The following is a 22,331-nucleotide window of genomic DNA, read 5'->3' as shown; positions in this document are numbered from 1 at the left end:
GGTCCAGGCTCTGGGCGGGGCGTCCTCGCTACCCGTGTCCAATCCCAGCCCCCGAGGGTTGCGCAATTGGGCGCGGGGGAGGGGGCCAGGGCGGAGCTTTGCCCGCTGGCTCTCCGTCCTCCCGGGCTCCTCTCCGTCCCCTCTCCTCTGCCCAGGCCTGTCTGCTCTCGGCGCCCTCCCTCTCCCTCGGCCTTTCTGCTTCCCCAGTCCTGCTCCAGGCTGCTCCGCCTTCCGCCCTCTCGGCTCCGGCTCCTTCTGTTTCCCCAAGCCTGCATCTGCTCGCTTCTCCCCCTCCTCTCCCTGAACCCACCCAGAACCCCTTCTGCCCGAGTTCTTCCCCTCCCTTCTCCTCACCCCCTCTTATCTCCCAGACTGCAGGGCCCAGAGCTCCTTAGGGTGCTGTGATGCATTCAAGGGGGCATCCACCCCAGTACAGGGTTCTTCACTCTGGGGGAGGGATTGGAAAGTACCAAGCATTTCCCATCCAGGGGTCAGAAAGGGGCCGGCTTCCAAATGCTGGTGGGATCCCTGTTCTGTTTGGCCACTGCCGTTCTGACTCACTCCCTCATCCCCTCAGCCCGCTAGCCCACCGAGGTCAGAGGGCGTCACGTCAGAAGGCCGATTCCCAGAGCAGCCACTGCCACTCCCTGAGTGTGGGCCAGCCACTGAGGCCACCTCCTACGGAGGACCACTGAAGTGACCACCATGTCCGGCTCCTGTGACAGTGAAATGACGATGGGAATTGATAGGCTAGATGTCCAACAGAGGCCACCATTATTGGTTATGAAGTGGTTAAGCCCCGCAAGGCAAGGGCAGTTCCCAGAGACTATCAGAGTCCGCTGTGAGCAAAAGTGAATGGAGGAAGCATGGGGGATGGGCATGGCAGCAGCAGGTGTGACTATAAATAACAAGACAAAGAAATTTTGTTGGAGGCAGAGCTCCACAGAAGGGGGCAATCGGCTGTCTGTCAGCAGACACCAAAAAAAAAAGATGGGCCCATTCCACACTGCCGACCAGGAAGAAGCTGGGAAGATGGAAGCCTGGCCCAGGAGAATTTGCTGCTTCCCATGCCAGCCTCAAGGAGGAAAGGGTTATCTCACCCTCAGTCAGCATCCAGGAAGTTTGACGGCGACAGATGCGCCCAACACACCAGGGGCAAAGGGCAAACAGCAAGACAAAGCCAGGAAAAACACCTGAGCCCCATCTCAAGGAACTAGTCCTGCTAACGTCCAGGGGCCAAGGAAAAGAGGGGAGGGGAGGGCTGGTGAGGGGAGGGGAGGGGAGTGGAGGGGAGGGAGAAAGGAAGGAAAAAAACAAGGAGAAAGAAAAATAGGCACAAGATTGTGCCCGAGCAGATCTGCTAGCTCCCAAACACCGGGTCCTCAGTTTCGGGAAATGCAAGTTGAAAGAAGATTGAGAGACCCCAGGAAATCTACCACAGCCTGGCAACACGCAGCTTTGCAAGTGGCCAGATCCCTGCAGCAAGCCCGAAGGCAGCATGGGAGCCTGTGCACACGCTTCCCATAGCAGGTCAGTGACGCCCAAGCCCTGCCAGACCCTGGAACCAGGGGCTGGGCTGAGCTACGGGAGCTGAGGCACTTGGCCCCAAGTGTGCCTTGGCCGTTCGTGGGCTAAGGGTGAGGACCATACAGACCTGTGCAAGAGGTAGGCAGAGTCATTTCTAAAGACGAAGTTGAGAATTAGCAGCATGCCCAGCCTTGTGGAGAGACACGTGGGTGACGACGCAGGCATGCCAGGGAGGACTTAGTTCAAAGAATTAGGCTACCACAAAAGCAAGTGGCCCCTGCCCAGCGTGCCTGCAGGGACTCTGAAGGTGCCCAGGACACCCTGCCATTTTTGCTTCACTGCATTGTTGCGGGCACCCTCTGCTGGCGGGAGAGTGGAAGCAGGTTGGATCTTTAGAGAATGCAGCTCTTGGAACACCTTACCTTCCTGCCCATTAGCACAGCTAAGCCACAAAAATAAACAGCGTGCCAGAGACAAACACCGTGTGAGCTAAGAACTGCACAATGGAAACAGAAATGCAATTTAACTCATGCTGTTTTTATAAGAAAATAAAATATTTGATGACATTTGATATTTGATGTGTTTTAAGCTACATTAAGAACTTAGAGGGGGGCCCGGCGGCTAAAGTCCTCGCCTTGGAAGCCCCGGGATCCCATATGGGCGCTGGTTCTAATCCCGGCTGCTCCACTTCCCATCCAGCTCCCTGCTTGTGGCCTGGGAAAGCAGTTGAGGACGGCCCAATGCATTGGGACACTGCACCCGCGTGGGAGACCCGGAAGAGGTTCCTGGTTCCCGGCTTCAGATCGGCGCGCATCAGCCCGTTGTGGCTCACTTGGGGAGTGAATCATCAGATGGAAGATCTTCCTCTCTGTCTCTCCTCCTCTGTGTATATCTGGCTGTAATAAAATGAATAAATCTTTAAAAAAAAAAAAAAAGAACTTAGGGGGCCCGGCGCAACAGCATAGTGGTTACAGTCCTCGCCTTACACGCACCAGGATCCCTTACAGCTGCGGCCCCTTCCTGAGAGCACGTGTGTTGGCCGTGACTTGCTTCAGTCCAGGCAGACTCGCAAGGTCAGCCCCTCGTTTCCACGTTTCCCTGGGGCTGCACATTATGAACAATGAAGTTCCCACCTCGGCAGGCATCAGAGGCCAGGAAGGAGTCGGGGGCCGCCAGCTATCTTTTCAGCAGGGTGCCACGCTGTGCTGCCGGTGCCCACCACAGAGCGGGTATTTATAGAACCCAGCAAGTACGGGATGTGCCATCCACGGTCAAATCTCCAGAGAGGCACCCAGGAGTGCTTGGAAAATGAGGCTGAAGCCCCCGCCTGAGGGGGGGCACCTCCTGGACGGTCTCGCATAGTGTGGCTCTGACCCTCAGGCACTGGGTGGCGCCCACTCACCTCCACCAACTGGGGTCCCTCTGGCAGCAGGATTTCTGAAGACCCCAAGTGGAGAAGGCGCAGGAACACACGACACCCCAAATGTGTGGGGGGGATGGATGTGTGAGCTTCAAGCGTCTCAGCTGCAAGGCGGGGAGCTGGACTCCACATTGGGGAACAGATAACCATACACGTATGTGCACACACATACATGCACGTGCATACACACGTCTACACGGAGGCTCGTGTGTGCTGCACATGCCTACACACAGACACACACGGGACTACTTAACAAAGTTCATGGACGAACACAATTCATGTTACATTCCCGAGACTACAAAGTACAACAAAGCGGGTGCAGGATATTGAACCAATGCCCATATGGGATCCCGGTGCATTCAAGGCGAGCACTTTAACCGCTATGCTATCACACTGGGCCCTGCGTCCACTGACTTATAGGATGGATGACTAGGAAAACCCTAGCTCTTGGTTTCAGCAAAATAAAACAAACTGGAAGCCTTCCCACAGAAGTCCTTGAATGGGTGTTTCCATCATAGGGACATTGGCATCTTGGGTTGGTTTTGAGTGTTGAGTGCATGGGCTAAAGGGGGAGAATCGGGTGGACAGAGAATAGGAAATGAACGTGGCCTTGATGTAAGCCAAAGACGGAATTACCTGCCCGGTGTTTGCCAACATGAACCCCCTGTGTGGGTCTGGCTCCCCTGCAGCAGCTGGCCACACCACGGAACTACTGTACAGCAACAGAAGACATTCCACTCAATTCAGTGCACACGGCAAGTAGTAACCCTCTAGCTTGATGAACGATGGAGGAAAGGGAGCAAAAAGTGGCAAAGAGAAATGGGAAGAGCCGGAGACAGGGCAGCCCTTCCTGGCCTGTCACACAGGCATCTGCAGCCGTGGATCCCAGCAGTCAGCTGGCAAAGGTCACCGTGAACGCTCCCAAGCCTTCTGCTCTCCCTGACGCACATGTAGGCGCCTTCTTTCTCCAAGAACTGAATCAAGCTTTGCACAAGGGTACTGCAGGAAAGTCACGGGTAAGAGAATTAGAAGGTAGTTTGAGGTAGGCTTCGGGTCTGGTGTTTAAAATGCCAGCTGGCTAGGACTCTTGTGGTGACACACAGGCTAATCTTCCACCTGTGGTGCAGTGCCAGTATCCTATAGCGGAGCTGGTTTGTGTCCCAGCTGCTCCACCTCTGATCTAGCTCCCTGCTAATAGCCTGGGAAAGCAGCAGAAGATGGCCCAAGTCCTTGGGCCCTGGCAACCACGTGGGAGAACTGGAGGAAGCTCCTGGATCCAGCTGGCCCAGTCCCCCTCTGGTTGTCCATAGGGGACATAGGTTGACACACAGGGGACATGAAAGTGCCTGGCCTCAGGCCCGGCACGGTGGCCTAGCAGCTAAAGTCCTCACCTTGAACGTGCCGGGATCCCATTTGGGCACCGGTTCTAATCCCAGCAGCTCCACTTCCCATCCAGCTCCCTGCTTGTGGACTGGGAAAGCAGTTGAGGACGGCCCAAAGCCTTGGGACCCTGCACCTGTGTGGGAGACCTAGAGGAGGTTCCTGGCTCCTGGCTTTGGATCGGCGCAGCACCAGCCGTTGCAGCCGCTTGGGGAGTGAATCACCAAATGGAAGATCTTCCTCTCTGTCTCTCCTCCTCTCTGTATATCTGACTTTGCAATAAAAATAAATAAATCTTTAAAGAAAGTGCCTGGCCTTGCTGTTGGTCTGTGCACACACTCTGCTTGAGCTGTAGTGGTTCCCCCGTCCCCATGGCCAATGGGGTCAGCGGACAGCTGGCGGTACAGCAGACAGCTCCAGGAGCCACGTGGAGAGTGACAAGTACAGGGATGGAGTGAGAAGAACCAACGAGGCTGAGGAGGCAATGAGGGGCTGCGACAGGGCAGCATGAGGGGCAAAGGCCAGGAAGAGTGTTGGTGGGTGCAGGGTGGGGAGCTGGGCACAAGCGCATGAGGACTAGCCATGGACGCCTTCCTGGGCCCACTCCCTCGACCTTCTTCCTGACCATGGCAGAGAATCCTCTTACGTCCATGTGGAGAGACCATCCCAGCTCCTGGTGTCAATCTAATATCTCATGCCCCTCCAGCACCCCAATGTCTGAGTCCTTGGCGCGACTGTAAGCCAGAATCCCACTGAGTCCACTGGGCAAGCACCCGTGACCTTGATGTCTTGTCTTGGTGATCTCCCCCCTCAGCTCTGTCTCTGCTGGTAGGCTGGCAAGCCCAGCCCAGTTTGCTTCCCTGGGAGTTAAGCTCAGGGTATCTCCCTATTGCAACAACCTTGAACAAAGTATCAGAATCCCTGTTACAAGAAGGCCTAGTGGGAGCTTGGGCCAGCCAGGCAGACCCTGGGCCTGGAGCAGGCACTGGCCCCTGGTCCCCACCCCTCTGTCTCCCCACTCCCATACCTCCCGTTAGCTGTCACAGTGGAAAGGGCTGGGGCTGCTGCCCACCAGGGTGGGACTTCAGAACCGGGCTCCGGGGTGGACTCCCTGATCCGACAGGTGGAGTGGGCTGTGTCTCCGCACGAGGCCCAGCACTCACCCTGTTTTTCTTGAAATGGGAAGGTTGCTCCCAGACTGACGTGAGAGGATATGGCAGGACAGGAAGAGCACCTGCCGGCTGAGCAGCACCGGTGCCAATCTGCCGGGGCATTGGTCAGGGGCAGCGAGTCAAACTCCCAATGCCTAGCAGGTGGCACTAGACCAGAACGGGGACTTGGTAAAGCTGAAAGTCCAGAAGGCAGCCTGGAAACGGCAGAGCCCACTCTCCCTGCATTCTAGATTCCCTCCAGAAGCGTGCTTTGCAAGCTTCAGTCTGCACAGCCTTCACCGGTTCCTCACCTCCTCATTCCCAGCTGTTGTGCCCAGGACTCCATAGGAGCCAACGGACCAATGAGGGTACATTTTCGGTGGCGAGCACAGGAGGGTGTGCTGTTTGCAAGTCAGCCTCCCTGCCTCTGCTCCCCACTCCTCCCCCACCCTGCACTCCCACTTCCCCGGAGCATGTACTTGCCTCTTGGAAATGATGAGCAAGAGGCATGCCAGGCTTCCAGAGCCAACAGCACTAGAGTGACCAGAACTCTGCGACTCGGGTTCAAAAGACAGGACTCCTAACCAGCAGCTTTGTCCCTGGAGGCAGGCAACTCAACTGCACAGAACCCAGGGGGCCCCTGCACACCTTTCCGCTCCGTTCCTCTGGGTGGGGGCTGTGTTCGCTTCTGTCACTCAGGGGCTTCTTAGCTGAGTTGACATCAACCCTCCTTGTAAGTGATGGAGGGAAATTCCCATATCCCAGCAACTGCTTACACATCTCAGGGAAGGAATCTGATTGGTTCTGCACGCCCATCCCTTGAGTCAATCATGGAACCAGCTACTGCGGCTGGTTAGACATGGGTCAGGGGCAGTGCTCAGACTGGCAGCTTCCATGGCCTGCAGGAGACTGCAAGAACTCTGGGAACAAGCTGGGGATGAAGAGCCTCACAGAGCAGGATGCTAGACCCAAGTACCTCAGGGCTTACCCACAGCTTCAGCTCAGGGCCTGAGGGCATTACCACAAATGCACAGAGAGTGGCTGAGGCAGGCTACTGCTGATGGGACTCATGCATACACCCCCAGCGCCTCTCTTGTGTGGGGCAGCACTGAAGGGGGTCCCCCTGTTGGGAGTCACCTCAGGCATGAAGCTCTAGCACCCTCACAGGCCCCGTTCTGACTGGAGTCTTCGCATCTTTCCTTCCCTCTTTCCAAATTTCAACTTGAACTTGAATCTCAACCCTCTAGGTATGTTCCGAGGGTACCTGGACTAAGGCAGGGGCAGGGGTCACTGCCCCATCAGACACAGGGAGCGGCAACCCCAGTCAGCCACAGCCCTGCGCGTATACCTTCATGAGGTTCCCAAGACACAGAATCCCAGGGCAGAGGGTCAATCCTCAACTTGGGGCACTGGCAACCCACAGCCACTCAGCTTCTGCTCCGGCTCCCCGCTGATATACCTGGGGAGGCAACAGAGAATGGCTCCAGTGTTGGGGTGCTTGCCACCCCCACGGAAGACCCGGGTAGAGATCTCTTGGCACCTGGCCTTGGCCTGGCCCAGCCCTAGCTGTAGCAGCCATGTGTGGAGGCAGGGCTCTTGCGGTCGGTCCCTGCAGGGGGGAGGGCAGAGGGACTGACAGCAGGTGGCAGAGTCACTGGTCCGGGAAGCAGCTTGTTCCCTGGGACCCTGTGTTCTCTCCCCTGGGTTCCCACAGCCTCTGCTGTCTTATCTCACAAGCTTGCAACTATGTGTTCACGTGTCTGGCTCATCCGCTTTAAAAGTGAGGACTGGCATTCACACATCCCTCTGTGGCCATCACTGTTTGCTCAGTCTGGAAACAACCCTTCTCTCTCGAACAAAGAGAAGCAACGGGACTCGGGATTCTTGCAACACAACCAGAACTCCAACGCCCGAAGACAGGGACCAGCACCAGCTCACAGCAGGAGCAGCTGCTACGTGGACAAGGTACAGGCAGGGCACCTGTAGGTTCCCTGAGCAAGGGCAGGAACCTGAGCCTGAACCCTTCAGGCAGGACCAAGGGCCCCGCTTCTGGGACTGTGCAGGTCCTGCAGCTCCTTAGCAAGTACAGGAGGTGAAAGCTGGAGATGGCAAGGGGCAGCTCAGGGAGGGCGGCTCAGTGAGAGCTGCCTGATGCTCTGCTCCCACACAGGTGCCTCAAAAGTGTGCTGCCATCAATTAGCAATGTCTGTCATGGGTACGGGACTAAAGGCAGAGGCATGCTATCACGGTTGTCCTTGGCCACGGAGCTGTGGCGGGGGGAGCCAGGCAGAGAGAAGAGATAGAGGTTAACATTTACCAAGCACTTAGGATGTGCCAGGGATGTGAGATGCATTTCCGACTCCATCTCATTTAGTCATCTAATCAACATCTAATGCTGTAATGGTCCCTTCTCTGTAAGATCAGCCCCAGGAGAGCCATGATTATTTAAAAAACCAAAACTGTCTTTTTAAATGCTGGTTCCTCTTGCACATAGCAGGTGCTCACTTATGTAGATGAACCCTCACTTTGCAGACAATAATCCTGAGGTCATAGGACCCCTTGCAGAACATCTCCAATAGAACATTCTGTGCAGTATGTTCAAGAAGCTATGACGGATAAGAAACACAACATTCCCACTCGGGTTCTAGTCTAGCAAGAGGCAGAGGCTCAACCAGAGAACGTACCTTCTGTTGGCACAGCGTCCTGTCCCCATCCTACGGCGCTAAAGCACCCCCCAGGCCTGTTCTAACAGGAACAAGGGCAACTCCATTGGAAGCTGGGGATGCTGAGGCATGGTGAAGCTGGTTGGGTTCCCTGAGCTGGGGGTGGCCAGGCCAGGGCTCCAGCACAGAGAGGAGGAGGAAGGAGAAGGAAGTGGAGCTGGCTGCTAAGCAAGGCGTCCCTCCTATAGGCCCAGGCACCTACTGTTGGCACAGCTCTGTCCAATGGCTGCTCGGATCCTGTGCGCCACTGATCTAACAGTTATAAACACAGAGGTGTATGGGCAGCCAGGAACTCCACATGTGGGTGTGATCTGGGTTAGCCCAGAGGCCACCTTCCCTGGGAGAGAAGCTGAGCCAAGGACAAACCTTTGCCAACAACAGCAGGCCTTCAGGGGTTGGCCCTGCCTTCTCCTCCTGCCTCTCATGCAGGAGCTTGGGCCTGGAAGCATCCCACCGGCCCCACTCCCAACAGGCCCAGCTTCCCCTGGGGCCTACCAGCCAGCTGGGGCTCCGAAGAGCAGTTCACAGCCCTTGTGACAAGCCACCCTGCGTGCTGCTAACTGGGCACAGATAGCCTGGCCTTCCTGGCCTGGCCCAGGCTGCTTATATTGGAGTACTTATTTGAGTCCTGCCTACCCACTTCCGATCCAGCTCGCCAAGAAGGCAGAGGATGGTTCAAGTGCTTCGGTGCCAGCCAACCACTTGTATCGGCATGGCATTTCAGGATCATGGTTTCAGCTGGCCTGTCCCTGGCCATTGTGGCTGTCAGAAGGGGAGATCTGTCCTGGTGGGGCCAGGCTGAAGCCAGCCAGCAGCCAGGATCCATCCAAGTCTCCCAAGCAGGTGACAAGGGTCCAAGAACTTAGGCTACCCTCCACTGCTCCCCAGGAGCACAGAATAGCGAGGGACTCAAACCGTCACTGGGTTGTGGGAGGTGGACGCTTGAGGGGCAGCCCCATGCGCTGTCCCACGCAGCCTGCCCTGCCCTTGTTCCTGCACAAGGCAGTGAGCACAGAGTGACACACTTGGGGTGCTTCTCCTTGGTGACACCTGCGGCTTCTCCATCAGCGCCCAGTCATTTGCACAGGTGCCCACGTTTAGAAGGGCTCACACTTGGGGCTCCACACCCTGGGACTGTCATCTCCAAATCCCCAAAAGCTTACCCTTGGACTTACACAGTGAGCATAAAGGCACACAGAGTGTGAGCACCGCCAGTGAACTCAACTCTGGCCCCTCTGCCTCCCCGGAGCGTCCTCACCCCTGCAAAGACACTGGGGCGGGGGGGTACGCAAAGGTGCAGGAAGGCATGGGCTTGGGGCTGTGCACATTGCTGTCTAGGGCACATGCAACAGCAGCAAAGAGCTCTGTGGTAGAGGGACAGCAGCGCCGCGGGGGAGGGGAAGCAACTTTTTTTCTGGCTGCCTGGAGTTATCAATCCTGGGACAACAGCTGAGCACCTATCACAAAGTCAAGTGCACAAGCCGCATTGGGGGATCCCAGGCAGCCCTCCATCAGAGAGAACCTACCGGCATGAGAAAAGTTCAGGATATTTGCAATGGGGGGAAAAGGTTGACCAACGAGCAGGTGCCTGTTGACCTCACGTGCACAGAGGCAGCTGGGGAAATGCAGCATGGCTGTGTCTGCCCCCACAGCTGTTCTCCTTGGGACAGCGATGTGAACCGATGGCGCTCCCGGCTCCTGGCTTTCGCCTAGCCCAACCTTGGCTGCTGTAGGCACCTCTGAGGCAGGTGAAAATCAACATTTTAAAAATTCTTTGCATGAGGCAGGGCAGTTGAGGTTGAGCTGTCCTCGGACCTGTGAGATCCCTCCCCCCACCCCCGCCCCGATGGAGCAACCTGGTCCCGGAACAGCCTCCGCAGCCCCAGCGACCAGCCTCTGCGGACTGGCCTGGCCTGTGCAGTCCACGCAGACACAGCACTCTGCCCGCGTCTTCCTGAGTGGCTGCTCGGGTCAGGCTCAGAACTCACAAGTCTCTGGCCTGCCCCGGGGGGCGCGGCCCGGCACAAAACCAAAATTCAACCCTCCCTCCCCGGGAGAGCCAAACCGATGAGAAAGCCGAGTAAAACACTGCGCAGTGAGGCACCAAGTGGGCCGGGGGTACGGACCGGGCTCCCCACCGCAGCGTGGTCGCCACGATGTCCCTCACCCCATCCCCGGCCAGCTCTCGGCTCTGCTCCGCAAGGACCGGGTGTTCGTCCGTCCCCTGCACACCGTGTCCCAACCCAAGGGACCCGGGAACGTCTGGCGGGACCGCAGCGACTCTCGCGAGGCCGGGCCGGAGGTCCTCGCAGCGACCGAGGGTGCGCGCCCAGCCCGCGCCGCCCGCCCCGGGCGCAGGCCCCGCCTCGCGTCGCCTGAGCCCACCTCCTCGCGGCCGCCGCCATTGGCCGCGCGCGCCGCCTCCACCCTCGGCCTCGCACTTCCTGGCGGAGCCATGGCTGCGCTCCGACCCGGCCCAGGGGCTCCGGCGCCCGGACCCAGCCGCGCCGCCGGCCCGGCTTCGTTGCCGGGACTGTCCGCACCGCGTTTGTAGCGCTTCCTTGCAGGTGGGCCTCCGCGCGTGCGCCCACCCCTCCCGACCTGGGGCCCCCGCGCGCGCTCTCCTAGGGTGCCGGGGCGGGGGCCGGGCAGGGATCGGGGATTCCTCAGCGGCTGCGAGCCGCGCCCCCGTCCCCTCCGGGCGTCCCTTTGTGCGAAGAGGCGCGCGCGGGGTGGGCGGACTGGACGCACGGAGCTGGCCAGGCCGCCCCCGTAGGTGAGACAGGCGCGGCCGGTGAGGGCGTCCCCGCTGCCCGTCCCCCCCCCCGCGAGGGCGCAGGTGAAGGCTCCGCGTCCCACCGCGGGCTCCGGCCCCCGGCGCACCCCAGCTCCGCCTCCCTTCCCCTCCTGGCAGCCGGCTCGAGCCTGCCGGGTGGCGGTTGTGCAGCTGTTTCTCTAAGGGGGTTCCGGGTGGGAGCAGCCACAGCCGTGTCTCCGGAGACCCCCACCACCGAGCCCCGGGACGGGTGAGTGCCGCCGGGCAGCCTTGCGGGTTCCTCCCGCGCAGACGCCCGGGGTCTGGGTAGCAGCCAGGAAGGAGCCGGGACACGAGGCTCCCGGGGAACCCTCGTCCGGAACGTGGACTCCTGTCCCGTGTTTCCTGCAGGACCGCCTGCGCAACTGGGAACAGTGAATGCTGCGTGCCGGGCTGGCCTTGACCCCTTCTCCCCTGCTACTGAAAAGCTGCAGGAGTAGCCTGCATCCAGTCCACACCTGGGGGTACAAACACCCCACACTGCTGTCTGGGAACAAAAGGGGCCCCCTCCTCCTCCACTTCCCCACCCCACCCCCGGAACTCTCTAGAGATGTCTTGGCCTAGAAAGAAACAGCTTTTAGCATTTGAGTGCAAAACAGCCCTGGCCGACTTGCCCCTGGGTGTGCTGCGGAACAGGATGGGGAGGAACACCTGCCACTTTGGACTGTGTGACCTTCTGCCAGCCGTCAAGTGGCCCCCACCCCCACATGCTGGTGTCTGTCTGTGGCCAGGGAAGTGGCGCCTGTCTCAGAGGGTGAAGATACAATGAGGCAGTCTGGTACATGCATGCTGATCGGTTGTCCTCCCCCCTCCCTGGACCTGCCAGCAGCCTGGGGGTGCAGTCAGGAAGACCTTGGGGCATGGCTTGTGAAGGAGGCACCGTCGGTGCTTGATCCACAAAAAACACCGCCCCTTCCTTCCCCCGTAGGGTAGTTGGATGGGATGGGATGGGATGGGATGGGATGCTATGCTGCCGCCTGCCCCTCCACAGCCCCGTCCCCGATGTGCCTGCTGATGTTAGAGCCATGATGACTGCATGCCTTGCAGGTAAACAAACAGTGCCGAGTACCCTCAGTGCCCCTGTTGCGGCCTGGGGCCTCCCCTGGGCGCCCCTCACCCCTGTTTCCTGTGGTTCCTGCTGAGCCTGCCTCTTTCAAAGCCTTCCTCTGCATTTAAACGCTGAGGGAACCTTAGCCATAGTTAGATTTGGCCAGGGACAGGCATTCCTAGAGCTTCCCACCATGGCTGAAACTTGAGGCTAACCGTTCAAGCTTGTCTCTGAGAGTCTCACGCCAGGCCAGCTGTCAGCCTGTTTGTCACCCTGCAGCTGCCTGCTGCGTGGGCCCAGTTAGCTCACCTCGCGCTCTCTGGGATTCAGTTGGCACCACGCAGTGCTGTCGTCCCTCTCTGGGTTCTCCCAGCAGCCTGAGGGCAGTCAGGATGACCGGAGGCGGGTACAGTTTGTACTCCCGGCTCTGCTTCCTGCTTCCTTGCTGACGGTTGTAGAGAGTGAGGACAGTGTGTCTGGAGTGCACCGTGCCCCTTTGGGTCATCACGACCCTGCATCCTTCACATCACGCTACTCTGAAAGCAAGGGGCTCTCCCCTCTCCAAGCCTGGGCCTGGCTCAGCCATCTATCACAGGCAGAGGATGTAAAACTGGATGGACCCGGGTCTGATTCTGAGCCGTTGACTGGCTTCACAACCACAATGTCCCCATCTGTGAAATGGGTCCGCGGCATCAGCCTTGCTTGGTGCTGGGCCCTTCTGTCTTAGTTCAGGGCGTTCGTCTGGGCCCTGCCTCTCTGTTAGGACTGTCACTCCAACCTAGCCCGGAGACCTCAGTAGGCTCAGCAACAGGTGGGTATTTGTGGCTCTCTGGCATGATGCTGTGGAACTGCGGACGAGAGAGGAGCAGTCCTGACCCCCTGGCGTTTTCTGCCCGGTTACTTGTCCTACACATCCTCTCTGCCCCTCCCCATGGGGCCCCTACTTCCCACTCAGCATCCTTGGCATCTGCCAGCTGCAAACAGGTGACCCAGAGTGGCTCAGTGCCCTATTCTCATTGCAGGACTGAGAGTTCATGTACTATGGAGGCCAGCAGGCAGACACGCGTGTCCCGGCCGTACAAGATCAGCGAATCCTCAAAGGTGTGTGACGGGCCCCCTGGGTACCTCGGGGGGTGGTTTTGGTCTTTACCCACGACCAGCCGGCCATGGTTCGGATGCTTTACGAGAGGCCAGGAGGCAGAGAGGGCACAGGATCCCCACGGCCTGAGCTGTCAGTTTTCAGTGTGATGCCCCAGAGCATCACTGTGTACCACTGTCGCTGCTTGACTCAGGTGTTCTGTGTCTCGGCCGTAGGAGTGGGGAGGAGACAAGGTGAGAGCTGGAGGGTTTCCATCCCCACCTCGGGAGGGCGCCATCTCCAGCCTTCTGGAGGGGCTGTGCCCTGTGTACCCCTGCCTGGTTGTGACCCCAAGAACCAGCGGGGGTGGGGCGGTAAGTGTCCAGGACCAGACTGCCAACTGCATGGTGCTGGCTCTGTAGTCACCCTGAGAGGGACTGGAAGGGAGTCTTCTGATTAGAAATACTGTGCCTTACTGCCCCATCCCTGCACAGCCAACTTCTGTGGGTGGGCCAGGAAGCCATCCTACCTGGGTCCCAAGCAGGTGGACATGGTACGGCCACTGTGCCACAGCTGTGGCTACTGCAGGCTAGGGGAAGTGGCAGCTGCCCCCTGGCTGAAAGTGGAAATTTTGCTGCCGTCACTGGGACCTGTGCACCTGCTGGTAATCACGGTTTCTTGCGCGTGTGGAGGGCATGGTGGGCTTTCTGTGGATAAAGGACAGCTCTGCATGGTGGGGATTTCATGGAAAAGACAAGTTGCTATTTTGGTGCCAAAAACATGTGGAGTTTGCTCCTTGTGTATGTTTCCCTTGTGGGTTTCCATGCCTCTCCCCTGGCAGGTGCACAAGCTGACATCCGTGTTTCAGTGGTGCTAACATTTGATGGAGGGAGGGGACTGTTAGGAAAGAAAAGGAGGCTTCTTGGGGGTGGTGATGACAAGAGGGAAGAGCCCCGCTTGGGATCCTACAGGGGCCCCCGTGCTCTTCCAGAGAGGCCAGCTCTTGTGTCCCCATTCACTTCTTTCCCCAAAGACTCCTGCCCCGCCCAGCTGCTTCTCAGAATGCTATGCACCTACTGGCTTCCTGCACCCGAGGACCTGTGTCCCGTGGCACCAAGCTCTGAGTCCTACCTGGGTCTTAGGAGAGAGGCTCTCTTTCCCTGGGTTGGTTATGTTTTTGACATCTGATTTATCCCCTCATTACTGGATGTATACCCCTTCTGATGCAAATTGGTCACCTATGGGAGAAAAAGACTCTTCCCCACAGCTTCTTCCTACCGCAGCGTCTCCTGTCTTTGAACTTGACCCTGTTAGTAGCGTGGAGACGTATATGTCAAGCTTTCGCTCCATGGCTACGTGCAGTGTGGCAGTGGCCGAGTCTCCCTGCTGTGTGGCTGCCAGGTGCTATGTGGATCTTGAATGTGCACATCTTTTCTGGTGCTGAATGGTACACGTGTCACACCCCTCACAAGGCCGCTCCTCTCCGCTGACAGCCTCAGCCACCTGTGTCTCCTTCCCACTTGGTGCTGTGCTTGATGAAAGCTGTTAACAGAGAATGAAGCAATGAGTGGATGCCATCAGGGGGAAGTGGCGGGAGGTTGGACCCGGGTCTCTGCATCCTGGCACCCTGTTGCTCGTGACAGCTGTTGTCCTTGCAGAGAAACCACGCAGAGGCAAAAGCCTCAGTAGGCTAAGTAGACTGGCACCACAGGGCAGATATGGAGGCTGGTCTCTGCCCTGGTCAGCGGCCTGGAGCCCATGGCTTGCTGGCAGCTGTTGGGATCTCCCTGTGCCCATCCCACACTGCTTCCCTTTGTACAGCAAGACCTGGGACTGTGTGCAACCGCCTTCCAAGTAGGGGCAGCCAGGGCCCCATCATGCCTCCCTGTGCCTTAGCCAGTCCTGCTGCTATAGGACTTCACAGTTCCTGTCTTCAGGGTACGCCCAAGGTGGGGGTCCCTGGCCAGTGTTCACAGGAGCCTAGCTCATTCCTCTTTGCCTAGAAGCCAGGACAGCCAGCCCAGCTCTGTTAGTGGCACAAGAAATAGGCGTGCCCCTAGGAGGACCGAGCCATGAGGCTGGCCCTCCAGCCAGGAGAACTGCAGGCAGCTCCTGTCTTGCATCGTGGGGAACCAGCTGGGCTGGGCGAGGCAGAACCATGCGGAGGGAAAGAAGCTTAGTGACATACACAGCCACTCCCAGGGACTTGGGGGGGTGAATGCCCCCAGGGAACCTTCATATGCTGGTTCCCCTTTGCAGGCCTGATGCCCGGCCAGTTCTGGCCCTCAGACAGACCAGCCATCTGCTTGGTGTTTGGAGTGCTCTGTCTGGAATACTTTGTTGAGGTTTCTTGCTTTCTTTAAGCATAGCAGCATGCAACGTTCCCAAAGTAGTGCTGGTCAGCCCTCCCGGGCTGCAGAGCCCCTCGGCCAGGTCTGAGAGCATTCCTCCAGCTCAGAGGCACGCAGCACGCACCTTGCACACTGTCAGTGCCTGCTGGGTTGAGTTCATTTAAGGCATTCATGTGGCATTATTGCATTGCATTATAACCTATAATCAGACCTAGGATTAAAGGACAGCCTTGCCTCTCTGTCTCTGTTGGTGAGTTTCTTAGTCTGCGGGACCTCAGCTTTCTTTATGGGGGAAACGCGTTCATTGCCGATGTAGTGTCATGCCTCGGCAGTGCACCGTGCAGTGAGACCCTGGGGAGACCCTGGAGGGACCGTGTCCTTGTGCTTTGCATGTGCCTCTCGCAGCGGGTTGCACCAAAATGAACCCTAACCTCCGAGGGGAGGTCGGGTGGCATGGCTCCCGTCCCTCATGTGTGCCCTCTGCCATAGGTATACCGCTGGGCGGAGCACTCCACCACGGTGCTGCAGAGGCTCAACGAGCAGCGGCTCCGCGGGCTCTTCTGCGACGTGGTCCTAGTGGCAGACGAGCAGCGTGTGCCTGCCCACCGCAACCTGCTGGCCGTGTGCAGCGACTACTTCAACTCCATGTTCACCATCGGCATGCGGGAGGCCTTCCAGAAGGAGGTGGAGCTGGTTGGCGCCTCCTACATTGGCCTCAAGGCTGTGGTGGACTTCCTGTATAGCGGGGAGCTGGCACTGGATGGCGGCAGCATCGACTACATCCTGGAGACAGCGCACCTGCTGCAGATCTGGACTGCGGTGGACTTCTGCTGTGACTACCTGGAGCAGGAGGTGAGCGAGGACAACTACCTGTACCTGCAGGAGCTGGCCTCCATCTACAGCCTCAAGCGCCTGGACGCCTTCATCGACGGCTTCATCCTGAGCCACTTCGGCACGCTCTCCTTCACGCCCGACTTCCTGCAGAATGTGTCCCTGCAGAAGCTGTGCACGTACCTGGGCAGCAGCCAGGTGCAGCGCGAGTGTGAGCATGACCTGCTGCAGGCGGCACTGCAGTGGCTCACACAGCAGCCCGAGCGTGAGGCCCACGCCTACCAGGTGCTGGAGAACATCCGCTTCCCACTCATCCCCAAGAACGACCTGCTGCACCGCGTCAAGCCGGCCGTGTGCGCGCTGCTGCCCAGGGAGACGGACTGCGAGGGCTTCATCGAGGAGGCGGTGCGCTACCACAACAGCCTGGCCGCCCAGCCCGTGCTGCAGAGCAAGCGTACGGCGCTGCGCACCGACGAGGAGCGACTGCTCTTCGTGGGCGGTGAGGTCTCCGAGCGGCGTCTGGAGCTCAGCGACGACACCTGCTACCTGGACGCCTGCAGCCAACAGTGGGTCAAGGAGACACCGCTGCCGGCCCGCCGGAGCCACCACTGCGTCGCCGTGCTGGGCGGCTTCATCTTCATCGCGGGCGGCAGCTTCTCCAGGGACAACGGAGGGGATGCGGCCTCCAACCTTCTTTATAGGTATGACCCCCGCTGTAAACAGTGGATCAAGGTGAGATTGAAGCCACATGATTGTTTCTTTTCTCTGGAGGGTTCTGACCAAGCGCCTGCCCTAGCCTTTACGCGCCTCCCTGCTCCCGGGGCTTGGCCACTGTCCTGCTTCTGCTCAAGGTGTGAAGATAAAGGGACGGGCCATGTCCTTCCCATCCTGTCCCCCCACCCCACCAGCTCCCTGGGCCAGCATGCTGGCTTGGGAGAGCCAGGACCGGCCACCAGCCTCCTCCTGAGCCAGGCTCCCTGGTGGAACTTCCAACCCTGCCCATGTTTGTACCATGCAGCCTGGCAGCCAGGCAGCTGAAAAATTGAGTTTGTTGCTCCTCTCCATGCAGGTGCAAGTGGCCACATGAGACTCGTGCCATCCTAGAGATGAGCCCGGGGTGTTCCCAGGTCTCCATTTTGGGAGAATGCAAGGGCCACAGCTGGCCCTGTGGCCAGCAAGTCCTAGGACAAAGGTGGGCCTGGCTGTCCGGCCTGAGGTGCCCCCGCCCAGCTCGGCTCCACGCTGGCTGGGGGAGTTCAGAGGGGCTCCTCGCCCACTGCAGATCTCACATCTCCCTCTGGAGGTGTGTGAGACGACACCGGCCTTCTGGCATCGGGTGTGGACTCCTGCTGATGGGTGAGCCCCTGGCCCAGAGAGGCTGCCCTACCCTCCAGCACACCCCGCAGCCCAGCGCCCACTCCATCTTTCTGCTCGCACTTCCACATTTCTGCTCACGCTTCCACATTGTCAGTGGTGCTTTTCTTAGCTCCCAAAAATCTGACACCACCCTCCCGCAGCTAAGGCCTGACCCTGAGCGGAGAAGCCAGCTCGGGGGCCCGCCCTCAGGCTTGACGGCAGCCGCAGTCCCTGTTCTCTGCCCGTGCTCGGCTCAGTGTTTGGTGGGGCCTTTTTTTTTTTCTGAAACAGAAAGAGATCTTCATTTGTTCTTTCACTCCCCGATGGCTATAACAGCCGATGCTGGGCCAGCCCAAAGCCTGGAGCCACAACCTTCTTCAGCATTTCCCATGTAGGTGCAGGGGCCCAAGTACTTGGGCCGTCCTCTGCTGCTGTCCCAGGTCATCAGCAGGGAGCCATGTGGGGTACTGCTGCCAGAGGCCGTGGCTTTACCCCTCACTGTACCACACTGTTCACCCCAGTCTGCTAGGGTTATTTAAAAGAAAAGCAAGGCCTGGGCTCTGCTCTGTGCTTCCTGTCCAGGTGCGCCTGGGTGGCTGAGAGAGGAAAAGGGAGGAAGGATCCATTTGTATTCTTAAAAACCGCTCGACCATGTGTCCTGCAGCATTCCGACCGTGAGGACACCATGTGGGGTCTCTGGACCTCTGTGTTCTGTTTTGGGGCTCAGGACCTCTCAGGGGAGCCCTGTTGGAAGTGCCCCTTTTTCTTTGTGTTTCACCTCCTTTTCCCAACTGTCTTGGATGCCATCTTGCCTTCCTGGTCTCGGCATTCTGGGTAACATGGAGGGAAAGTTTTTTTGTTTTTTAATTAGAAAGGCAGATTTGCAGAGAGAAGGAAAGAGAGAAAGAGACATCTTCCATCTGCTGGTTTACTCCCCATGGCTGCAGTGGCTGGAGCTGAGTAGATCTAACGCCTGGCGCTTCTTCTGGGTTTCCCACACAGGTGCAGGCCCCAAGGCCATCCTCGACTGCTTTCCCCGGCCAGCCAGCAGGGAACTGGATGGGCCGTGCAACAGCTGGGACACAAACCAGTGTTCACATGGGATTCACTTACAAGTGAAAGATTAACCAGTTGAGCCATTGCGCCCACCCTAATGCTAGATTTTTAAAAGCCTCTACCTCCAAGAGTTATAAGGATAGAAGAGTTTTATTTTTTATTGCCTCTTTTAAAAGATATTTTATTTATTTGAAAGACACAATTAGAAATACAGAAAGAGTAAGAGATGTTCCATTCACTGACTCACTCCCAGACAGCCATAGTAATAGCTGGGCTGGGTGGTCCATGATGAAGCCAGAGTTAGAATGCCATCTGGGTCTCCCACGTGGATGCAGGGGCTCAAGCGCTCGGACCATCTCCCACTGCTTTTGAAGGTGCCTCAGCAAGGAGCTGGATTGGGAAGGGTACTGTATGGGATGCCAGCTTCAAGGGTGTTGGTTTGACCAACTGTGCCACCACACTGGACCCAGGGCTGGGTGCTGCTGCTGTCCAGGGTTCCAGAAAGAGGGGTACAAGTGTCTCACCTGCACAGGTGGCCTCCATGAACCAGCGGCGTGTGGATTTCTACCTGGCCTCCATTGAAGACAAGCTGGTGGCCGTGGGCGGCCGGAATGAGAATGGCGCGCTGTCTTCGGTGGAGATGTACAGCCCCAGGACTGACTCCTGGTCCTACGTGGCCGGCTTGCCAAGGTGACTGGGGACGGCAGGGCAGGCTCTCGGGGCACACGCTCCAGTCTGCTCGCTCTGAGTGTCCTGGCTTGTGAAGTGCGGGGGGGTAGCCCTCTAGGGGTGGAGGGTGACTCCACGGTTGACCCAAATGGGTGCTGTGTCCGGCCTGTGACCCCGAGTCCCATAGAGCCAATGCTGAGTTCCGGCAGCAGAGGATTGGCCAAAAGGTTTCTGACCCCAGGTGGAAGGGATTCCGGGGGATTCCAGGTCTCCCACACAAGTAGGTGTCTCTGGTCCCTGTCTGTAGATGGGGCTGACGGTGTCACCCAGCCCGACAGCTACTCATGAGGTCCTGCCAGGGTGCCAGCCCAGGAGGAAGCTGGCCACGGTCTACACTGTCTTCTTGCCTTCAGGTGTCACCTGTTGAGTGTTTGTGTCACCATGCGATAAACAGAGACTCCTTGGGGTGTGCACCCTCTCTGAGTCGTTGTGCTCTGGGGCACACCTGGGAACAGAGTTGGAAGGCCAGGTGGGCAGGTGCCCATGCTCAGCCCTCCTTTGAGCCTGGCTCCTGCCAACACCTGCATGTGCAAATTCCAGGAGGCCAAGGTCATGGTGCCCGGAGGCTGCCCAAGTGACTCTTTAATGGCTCCTGATTGCTCTTGAATTGGGGGCGCAGTACCTGGTGAAGACCCTCTAAGAGCCACCCCCACCCTATGTGGGGAGGGAGGTACCCTATGCATTCATCATAGACTGGTCTTGGCTTCATCAGCCCATTTCCCAGTGGCATTTGCATCCCGATAGTAACTGACATGTTTGCAAAGCCCGGAGCCAGGACACCACACGGAAGCTTCTGTCCACCTGGGAACTGTGTCTTGTCACCCATAGGTAACCCTTTCTCCCCACCCCACCTCCCAGCCAGCTCGGCCCTGTCCGGAATTCTTGTGGCCCTGGTCTCTGACTGGTTTTTAACCCTTGTATAAATGTGGGGTTGCGTGTCTAGAGCGGTGAGTGGTAGGTTTGTAGAAAACAGAATGGGCAGGCCAGCAGGTCCCAGATGCCCGCTCCCCTGGGAAGCAGCTCTGGTGAGTCACAGGACAACAGCTGGTGTGTTCGTTCGAGCTGCTGAGCCGATGTGGACAGTTAGTTCCTGCAGCCCACATGGTTCACTTTAAGGCTCATGCTGTGTCACACACCTTATGACATCATGATGACCTGTGTCACAGGCCTGGTGCCGTCATGATGACCTAAAAGCAGTCCTCACTTTATCCCTTTCTACGCCTGTTCCCCTCGCGGCCTTGGCTGCCAGTGCTGCTGCCCCCGAATGGGATGCTAGCACCACAGGGCTGAGGATTAGCATGCTGTGCCACGGCACCAGCCCCTGTCCCCCGTTGCTCATTTTCAGCTGTGGTGAATCGTGACACAGCTCTGTCCCTGCCCTTCTCTCTCAGTGGGGGAACAGGTGGGGTGGAACTCCAAGTCCTCGGTTGCCAACTCTGCTGCCTGTGTAGCACCATGGTACCTGCCCCCTCTGATCTCTGCGTGAACTGTGCTCCAGAGAAGCCCAAGGCCCCGCACACTGCTGAGCTCCCTCCTGGTCTCCCCCCACAGGTTCACCTACGGCCACGCAGGCACCATCTACAAAGACTTTGTGTACATCTCCGGAGGCCATGACTACCAGATCGGGCCTTACCGCAAGAACCTGCTGTGCTACGACCACCGCACAGACGTGTGGGAGGAGCGGCGGCCCATGATCACGGCACGCGGCTGGCACAGCATGTGCAGCTTGGGCGACAGCATCTACTCCATCGGGGGCAGCGACGATAACATCGAGTCCATGGAGCGCTTCGATGTGCTCGCTGTGGAGGCCTACAGCCCACAGTGCAACCAGTGGACGCGCGTGGCCCCACTGCTGCACGCCAACAGCGAGTCGGGCGTGGCCGTGTGGCAGGGCCGCATCTACGTCCTGGGTGGCTACAGCTGGGAGAACACAGCCTTCTCCAAGACGGTGCAGGTGTACGACCGCGAGGCCAACAAATGGAGCAAAGGCACCGACCTGCCCAAGGCCATCGCTGGTGTGTCAGCCTGCGTGTGTGCCCTGAAGCCGCGGCTGGAGGACAAGAAGAAAGGCAAGGGCAAGCGGCACCAGGAGCGTGGCCAGTGAGGGGCTGTCTGGGCCAGCTGCGACTCCTCAGAACCCTGAAAACATTATGTACTACTCAGCAGCTTTTTTTTTTTACTTTAATGATTTTGGATATCATAATAACCGATTAAATGTTATATATAATTTGACATCTTGCATGCGTGCTTAAATGCTAGGTCCTTGGTCCCCTTCTGTCTGCACGGGGTGACCTCACCATTCCCAGGTGTCACCCACACTGCTGTGTGGATGCAAACCTAGGCCTTCAGGGAGTGTCCCCCACGTCCCAAAGCTGGCTGTGGTGCTGGACGCATGGATTCCTGGGCCTCAGCTAAGAAACTTCCAGGAATGGGGGGAGCTCACCGGGGAAGGGGTGCTGTGGGGGCAGGGCACCCTAAAGCTACATTCCTCGTCTCTGGGTGCTGGGCAGCAGCCAGCTCCCCAGGAAGCTGCAAGTTGTCAGGGGATGTCCCTGCCAGGTGCTCTCCAGGTTGGCCGTGGAGCTTCCTGAATTCCTGAAGGTTCCAGATGACCAAGAGAGAAAGTGGCAGCACAGAACTTGTGGGAAACCTCCTTCTGAAACATTCCATTCTTCCTTCCATTGTCTGATGAGCTGCACTGTTCTGAACTTCCCCAGCTTGCCCTCAGTTAGTTCTCAGGAAAGCCAAGGGGAGCAGCCTAGGGGTGCAGCCACATGGGCTGTAGGTCTAGCTCTGAGAAGCCAGCCCAGCCCCCTCTCGCAGGCTGCTGTGTGGGCCCCGCCCTGGTCCTCCCAGGAAGCGATGT

The 22,331-nt window shown here is 58.3% G+C and overlaps 2 protein-coding genes across 4 annotated transcripts in view; one reads left to right on the top strand and one right to left on the bottom strand.

The window, feature by feature from the left end:
• Positions 1-22,331, bottom strand: part of COTL1 (coactosin like F-actin binding protein 1) — a 63,215-nt gene that overhangs the window by 28,534 nt on the left and 12,350 nt on the right. The gene's annotated exons all lie outside the window — the stretch shown is intronic.
• Positions 7,289-21,697, top strand: KLHL36 (kelch like family member 36). Of its 3 annotated transcripts, none has more exons than XM_058675173.1 (5): positions 7,289-7,443; positions 13,087-13,165; positions 15,983-17,056; positions 19,269-19,426; positions 21,017-21,697. In XM_058675173.1, the coding sequence occupies exons 2-5, from the start codon at positions 13,106-13,108 to the stop codon at positions 21,567-21,569; spliced, it is 1,845 nt and encodes a 614-aa protein (XP_058531156.1). In that variant the 5' UTR covers positions 7,289-7,443; positions 13,087-13,105; the 3' UTR covers positions 21,570-21,697. The 3 variants fall into 3 exon arrangements, with proteins under 3 accessions (XP_058531156.1, XP_004584119.2, XP_058531155.1); XM_004584062.2 differs by lacking the exon at positions 7,289-7,443 and adding an exon at positions 10,630-10,768; XM_058675172.1 differs by lacking the exon at positions 7,289-7,443 and adding an exon at positions 10,785-11,227.

The sequence above is a fragment of the Ochotona princeps genome, chromosome 16 (assembly GCF_030435755.1).
Source record: "Ochotona princeps isolate mOchPri1 chromosome 16, mOchPri1.hap1, whole genome shotgun sequence".
Classification (NCBI taxonomy): domain Eukaryota; kingdom Metazoa; phylum Chordata; class Mammalia; order Lagomorpha; family Ochotonidae; genus Ochotona; species Ochotona princeps.
Note: the sequence above shows the minus strand (reverse complement) of the source record. Positions and strands in the feature narration are given on the sequence as shown.

Coding starts and splice junctions, on each gene's coding strand:
- KLHL36 (XM_058675173.1), top strand. CDS start 13,106: ATGGAGGCCAGCAGGCAGACACGCGTGTCCCGGCCGTACAAGATCAGC. Junction 17,057..19,268: donor GCTGTAAACAGTGGATCAAG/GTGAGATTGAAG, acceptor TCACCTGCACAG/GTGGCCTCCATGAACCAGCG. Junction 19,427..21,016: donor TACGTGGCCGGCTTGCCAAG/GTGACTGGGGAC, acceptor CTCCCCCCACAG/GTTCACCTACGGCCACGCAG.